Below are 8,010 nucleotides of genomic sequence, written 5' to 3' on the forward strand. Positions count from 1 at the left end.
AGCAAGTTCATTATATCGACTTCATCCCATCTATAAAGATCAACTATTACGTCTCGATGGAAGGATTAAAGCTGCACAGGTGTCCGCAGACATGAAATTCCCGTATTATTGAACGGTCGCCATCCCTTCACAAAATTAATAATAGCAAAAGAGCACAAAAGAGCGGGACAAGCAAGCCGAGAAAGAGTAGTAAGTGATCTTCATTCTCAATCAACGTCAGAAATACTGGATCTTGAAATTAAGACCAACGGTTCGAAGTTTGACAAAGAACTGATCTTTCTGTCGTATAAGAAGAGCAAATCTCAAGAAGCTGCCTATGGGAAACCTACCAGAAGAACGTCTGGGCGCTTTCCACAGACCCCTTTCTTACTGTGGATTATCTAATCCGAAATAATCTTATTTCGGTCCCATAATAGTTACCATCGGAAAACGTCATGAAAAAAGATGGGGAGCTTTGTTCACAATACGATTAGTTCGCTTAACGACTCGAGCTGTTCACCCCGAGATTGCAGCGTCACTATTTACTGATTCAGTAATAATGACGATCAGAAGAATGGCGGCTCGACGCGGATAGCCCACGACTATGTACAGCAACAATGGTACAAATTTCAAACGCTGATCTCGGACAAGCATATGCAGAGTGGACTCCAGCCATGCAGGAGCTAGGACTGCAGCAACGGATGCAATGGAAATACATCCTTCCAGGAGCTCGAAGCCAAGGTGGAGCATGGGAGCGAATGGTGCGAGCGAAAGACTGCTCTAATCGCCACACTGAACGAAAAGTCACCTAAAGAAGAGGTACTTCAAACATTGATAACAGAAGCTGAATACTCCATCAACGCGAGACCCCTCACACATGTCTCGGTGGACCCTAACGAACCCGAAGCACTGACACCGAACCACTTCTTGATCGGGTCATCAACAGGCCAGCCGTATGTGGGACCCTTGAGAACTTGCAGACAAGCGTACATGGAGAGCCGCTCAAAACCTAGCAGATGAATTTTGGAGAAGGTGGCTACGTAAATAAATACAGAAACCTCAGAATATGTAGTATTTTACTACATATTCTGAGGTTTCTGTACATGCAACTGAACCAAGCAAGCAAATTACGAGAAAATGAATAAAATGAGCGCAGACCCTAGTGATTGTGATAAAATACTAGAATATTTAAGCCAGAAAGGATTGAGTCCAACATTATTTTTTTAAGTTATGCGCAAACGTTTAAGATATTTCCACCTAGAATGCAAAGTAAGCTAAAGCAAGAAATACCTTCGATTCGCCACCACCAACAACCAAGATACATATATTAGACCTCCTAAATTGTAACGAATCTTTTAGTAGTTTAGCAAATGAATACGGCGTAGGCCGATCTACAATTTATGACATTAGAAAAAACCATGAGAAGCTAAAACAGTTTGTGTCTGTTGGGTAGTCTATTTGACACAATGTACACTGTGGCATAATGCTCCTATGGTAGTATTTTCTTTGTCATTGTCAAAGTCATGTTATATATAAAACTAGTCTGTGCAAAAAGTGATTCCAATAAAAAATATATTCTTAAGTGTCAACTACTTAATGTGGGTCAGGCAAGAGACAAACACTCAAGAAAGCTGAACATCCAGAAGTGGAAGATCCTGTATACATGTGGTTTCTTCAAGGCCCATTTTGAAAGTCGTTAATCCGTTAATTAAAGTTAATATTTTTATTGACGGATTAACTTTTAAAAAAGTTAACGGACTCGTTAACTTCCTTTAATATGTAGAAGTCCGTTAATCGTTAATACCATACCTACTATTTATCGCACGGCACCGCGGTGCGATAAATATGCGCGAAAAACAGATTCAAACAAGTATGAAATGACAAGTATCGGGCGGAGCGAGGCACAACGCAGTAGGTAGGATACTCGAGACGTATCGAGAATAGAAATAGGGTATATCTCACATCGATTACCGTGTCGTCTATGATCGCTATCGTCGTCGCGAGCGATTCGCGTCCACGAGTATCCAGAAAGAAGAACCTGAAGTTTCCTGGCTGGAAGAGAAATCAAGACATCGATCCTAGAACTACCAATATGCAGCGCATGAAAGTACACTATACATTTTTCCTGTAAAGTTGCTCTCAATGTGTGAAGTTTAGTGAATAGTTATATAGTTCAGTTGCAAACATTTTCCACCCTAAGAAAATCACCCCTAGAGAGCCTGCGCGCGATAGACTATCCCGTAGGCTCAATTTAGATAGATAAATGTATAAAATAATAATAATAATAATTTAGATAAATGTAAAAAACATAACACTTTAGCACCATAGGTTAAGATGGGAAAATAAATAATACTCATTACTGTAGTTTTACTTCCCCTAAATTACAGTAAAAATAAATAGGTTAGGTAGTAAATTAGAAACAGAACTGTAAACAAACCAAGAATGGCATGGGAAATAAATAGGTCCCAAAGTCAGGCCATAAATCCCTTCAGACGGGAAATAGGACATAGATAGGACATAAGTGAACCATTCTCTGAACTGAACTGAACCACTCTATATGAGAGGCCTGATTAAGACTTTTGAATTTGTTGCTTTTGGAAGTTTCTTGCATTCAATCATGGCATTGGCTGGTTATGGTCAAGCTCTTCCCAGCACATCGGCTCCTGTTCAAGGGGAGGAAAGAAATGTTGATATACATAACATATCAGGGGCGGTCGAGGAAGCTGTTCTCAATATGGGACGTCAAGCTGAAGAAAATAGGTTCCTAGCTCCGGAAATCAACTTCCGCTGGAGTAAAACCTGAGACTATAGAGATCGTTTTATCAGAAATTGCAAGTGAAAGTGAGGAACAAAGCGGCCATAGGCGCCATCCTTGGTCATTCTGGTTTTTCTAGGAAACGTTTAGCAGTAAAATCCTCGAAGAGCAGACCAGGGCTTGTAGGATACAGACAAGTTCCCTATAAACCTACGAAGCTGATATATGTTGTGTCAATCTCGACTCAATACGCCCAAATAGCTGTCGCTTCTAGGTTAGTAAACTTCATATCTACTAGAGGGAAAAGTGGTGGTAGATATGGAGAAAGGATCGATCCGTCTCATTGTTCGACTGGGAGCAGTTCAACAACAGGGGTGCTAATATTTGACAATTATGATAGCATTGCCGCTAGTGGAAATCCACGTTTGCTGACAATTGGGACTGATCTTAGTTCATACGATACGAACTTGCGTTATTGGAACTTTCGTAAGGCGTTCATATCCGCCTTGAAAAAATTAAATTCAAACAAAACCTTCGGTCCGGAGGCTATCCCCGGACCAGATGATTAGTTTATGATGTTTGACTAATGCTTATGGCGAAGGACGTGTCTATAAATCATATTGGGACAATGGTAGGACTCCTATCATTATTATTGATGAACGTGTTAAGGACGCTGACATAGCTTTACAGTATAATAGGTATATTACAAGTATGAAAGTTGATGCGGACATCGACACGATAAAACCGCTCTCTGGAGCACGCTTTTTGACTCCGGGAGTTTACAGGAAATTCGACATAGATTCATGTCTTGAAGAAAAAATACTGATACCTTGGAATATCCTGCGCATTGCCGCTGTACGTGATGGCAGTGATTTAACTTTTTTAACTAGCGAAGCCTCCGGAGAATTAACTACTCTGGCTGCGAATACTATTGTCAATCTTACGATGCAAAAGAAAGCTATAGCGTGGCTACATAAATCATCAATGGGAAAATATCTAGAGGTAAAATATATAAAAGGCGTCGGTGATGACGCTGAATGGATATGTACCCTACCGAGAGTAGCCAAATGAATCGAAATTGACGACATGTTGGAAGGGCTGGCAAAATTATACTCTGAGATGGGACACACTTTTTCGCCAGCTAAAACGTTGCTTTTTCGCCAGCTGAGTACGTTCAGACGTTCTCGCGATATGGTCTCTATATACCACGAGATCAGATAATGATAGTGAGCAGTGAGAAGCCAAGGAGCATTAGACCCTAAAGAATTCACAGAATCGTTTAAGCAAGTATTGCTAGCGAAGTGTGCCAGAGGGTTCAATGTTGACTACGCGAATACTTTATTTCTACGGCACGCGCGAGAGATCGGACGAATGACCTTGAAGCGTTACATTCCACAAATTTCCGACACTAGATCAGGAATTATTAAGCTTATAGCTAGCGGAGAGAAGACGTGCTCAATTACTGTTTCAAAACAGACGTACAAACGTGCGAGCGAAAAATTCTATGATAAAGAAATACCCCTGCGACATTTTTATTATTCTGTCGCGCGATTCATGCTCCCAACTCCGGCTGGCGGACATGGGTGGAATCCCTTGATGATTAATATTGTGAATACTCCAGCGATGTTCTTACGTTTCATCGCAGCATATCCCGATAACTTCAAAACAAACATGTATCGGATCCTAGTTCTTTTCCCCCGTCTTCCGGTGGATAAGGGAGTCCAAAGTGGAAATGATAATGTTTTAGGTCGCATCTCTTTACCACCCGACCTAAAGAGTATAACCGCTGCGGAGATGTTTTCACCAGCTGTTCAACATAATTTGCAGGCTCTTAAAGGAATTAGTATTGGCTATTCAGACGGAGATAAAATACCGAAACGAATTCTGCGTGCTGGATTAGAGCTAGAGTTTTATGCAGAACGAGAGCAATTTTCCGATGGAAGAATACTTTGAACGCTACCTGCGAGCTTTGACCCTGCCAATGCGAAGGCTAAAACATGATATGCATAGTGGAGATAAGTGAAACGTACACGGGTTCGTATCGCACTGGTTTAATATATGAAAACATGATGGTGGGCGCAGCCACACAGGTGTACCAACATACATAACATCCCTCCCCCTATTACAAAACCGATAAAAAAACAAAAACAATAATCAGAAAATCTAAAATTAAAGCCTGACCAATAAAATAAAAACCCTCGACATATTGCGGAAAACTATTGGAACTAATTTCTTCAACTGGCAACCATCTATAAGAGATGTCATTATTGTCATCTGTCAAAGTGTGTTGTCGATTGTGCGTGGTGTATTTCTTGGTTAAGTGAGTTATTGAAATAACTCACTTAACCAACTTAACTTTAACGCTGAAGTGTTAAAATGCCAAAAACGATTAAAAGCCAGTTAAGAAAAGTTATTTATAATATAAATAATTACTTGTCAGAAAGAAGGTGTGAAGGAATTGACTCTATTCCTCTAAACAACATCACGGACCTTGTTGTCAACATGACTGGTAGGTACCTCATATACTACATCCAATATGAATTGGCTAATTTGTGACTAATTTTTAATTTAAAAGTTCTGTTTGTTTATTTTTGTTTTTTTTTTTTGTATAGGTATATCCCGATCGTCCGTAATGAAAATACGAAGAGAAGGTCAGATCTCAGTTGTATTTTCTACACCCAAGAAAAATAAACCTAAAACAAAAAAGAAAATCAATTTGGATGATTTCGATCTCTGTGCAATTAGGCATAAATTACAAGAATTTTATGCCGTCCGAAAAGAAGTACCGAGTTTGAAGCGGTTGCTTGCAGCTCTGAAAGAATCAATAAATTTTGTTGGTGACAGGGAGTCTCTTCGTTTACTGTTACACAAATTAGGTTATAAATTTAAAAAATGTAGAAATCAAAGGACAATTCTTATGAAGCGGTATGATATAGTAGCATGGAGGGATAGATATCTATAAGAAATCAAAGATGTAAGGAAGAGTGGTATGCCAATTGTATACCTTGATGAAAGTTATATTAATACTTCGCTCAATTATGCTAAATGCTGGCAAAGTGAAAATGAGCCTGGTGGATCTAAATCTGTGGCTAAAAGCAAAAGATATGTCATTGTCCATTGTGGTGGCAAGACTGGGTTCGTCCCTAATGCTTTATTAATTTATAATGACAAAGAAAAAAAAGAAGATTTCCATGACGCCATGAATACAGTTAATTTTAAGAAATGGGTATTGGATAAATTAATACCCAATTTGCATGAACCTACCTGTATAGTCATGGACGATATCATTCTAGCCAAATCAACAAGCCACCGAGCATGATAAATAGAAAAAAAGAAATTACAGACTGGCTTTCATCAAATAATATTGCCTACCCTACCAATGGTACCAAAAGTATGCTAATGGTTATAGTAAAACAAAATAAACCTGACCCAATATATGAAATAGATTATGGTCACAAAATAGTAAGACTGCCTCCTTATCATTGTGACCTCAATACTATTGAGATGATATGGGGCATAGTAAAAGGGAAGGTTGCCACAAAGAATGTTGGTTTAGACAATATCACATTCATGCAGCTTGTAAAAAACGGTTTTGAGGTAAACATCACATTTCATCTGATATAAAATTAAATATTTTGTTTAGATACAGTTACCGACTTATTAATTATTTTTCTAGGATATAATAACTGCCGATACATGGAATAATTGTTGTGAGCATACAAAGAAAATAGAAGAAGATTATAGACAAAGGGGACCAGTAATCGACGGAGAAATTAAAAATTTATTATAAATGTTGGTGACGATAGTGAAACATCCAGTGATACAAGTAGCAATGAATCTGTTATATCTGAAATTGAAACACAACAATCAGACAATGAAGATCATGAAACGTATGAATCTGTTGAATATTTGGATTCTGACTTTGAAGACTTATGCTATTAAAATATTAAATAAAGCTAATACTGAAATAATAAAGTTGTACTTTTTTAAACTGCCTAATTAGAATCAGAATCAGAATCAGAATGCCTATAGTTTACTTTTAAGGAAGTTTATTTCACAATACTTTAAAAATTATATATGTACTTTAAAAAAACCTTGTAGTAGGAACAACCTTTAAAAAGTAAATTTTAACTGTCCTTCCCGAGTCGTTAGAAAAGAAAGAAATAAACATAGATTGTATTGTAGTGATTAAAAAAAAAATTAAACGTCGATTCTTCTTCTAGCCGCGAATTAAAATAAATAGTAGGTAAACTAACTTTCTGTGATAGTTTATATTAAATTAAACACTAGCTAAAAAAAGTACACTTGCCAATTCGCAATAGTATGACTATAGTAGATGTTGCCATAATCATAGTTAATATAACACCCTCAGAGCAGGTTTTTTATTTTTTTGGTCAGGCTTTATAACTAGTGATTGTTGAGAACTAGTTCTCAAATAGCTCAGAGCATGTCTAAGGTGTTGTAGAGGTGTTGTAGAAATTGTTTTATCAGGAAAGTAATTGCAAGTGAAAGTGAGGAAGAAAGCGGCCATAGGCGTCATCCTTGGTCGTTCTGGTTTTTCTAGGAAACGTTTAGCAACAAAAACTTTGAAGAGCAGACCAGGGCTTGTAGGATACAGACAAGTTCCCTATAAACCTACAAGGCTGACATGTACCACAAACGAAATAAATCAAACTGGGACCAAATCATACCCTTTGCTGGTATGTGCCATAATACATTGGTTAATCAATCAACCAGTCTCATATGAAAGTAAAGGCTAAAGAACGTTATGACGATAACATAAGGAATATAGCCAAGTTCGATGTAGACGACAAAGTTATGTTGAAAGTACCAAATCCAAACAATTTAGACCTTAAATGGGAAGGACCCTTTGCAGTTATACGAGCTGGTTTTAACCTTAACTATTTAATTAAGAAATCGAATCGCAACCAATTAGTGTACGCAAATAGGTAACAACCGTAAGGCGATGGTATGTTGAATTTGAGAGGTCGAGTTTCTTTACATGTCAAATTTCGTGAAGGGCGGCCTTCAACTGCCGTCAACGAAAATAATGTGGGTACAGTTAAGCGGCTAATTGAAGTTTCCTTCAATTAGCCGCTTAACTGTATTCTGTATTCTGTACCCGCGGATTACCTATGATTCGAGGACTATTAGGGATTGGTATGAGCCAAAAGTACAATCACGGACATTCTAATGATGTTTATGACAATGTCACAGGAGACGAAACGTGGATTTATTGTTTTGAACCCGAAAAAAAACAGCAGTCTTGTGAATGG

General features: G+C 38.1%; 1 protein-coding gene across 1 annotated transcript; it reads left to right on the forward strand.

Annotated features, from left to right (window-relative positions):
- The first annotated feature begins 5,143 nt into the window (after positions 1–5,143).
- On the forward strand, positions 5,144–7,687 carry LOC131850242 (uncharacterized). Its single transcript, XM_059200411.1, has 5 exons — positions 5,144–5,243; positions 5,347–5,669; positions 5,865–6,000; positions 6,144–6,331; positions 7,472–7,687. The coding sequence occupies exons 1-5, from the start codon at positions 5,237–5,239 to the stop codon at positions 7,685–7,687; spliced, it is 870 nt and encodes a 289-aa protein (XP_059056394.1). The 5' UTR covers positions 5,144–5,236.
- The last annotated feature ends 323 nt before the right edge of the window (positions 7,688–8,010 follow it).

Source organism: Achroia grisella, unplaced genomic scaffold, assembly GCF_030625045.1.
Source record: "Achroia grisella isolate CSIRO2021 unplaced genomic scaffold, CSIRO_AGI_Agris_v1 utg719, whole genome shotgun sequence".
Classification (NCBI taxonomy): domain Eukaryota; kingdom Metazoa; phylum Arthropoda; class Insecta; order Lepidoptera; family Pyralidae; genus Achroia; species Achroia grisella.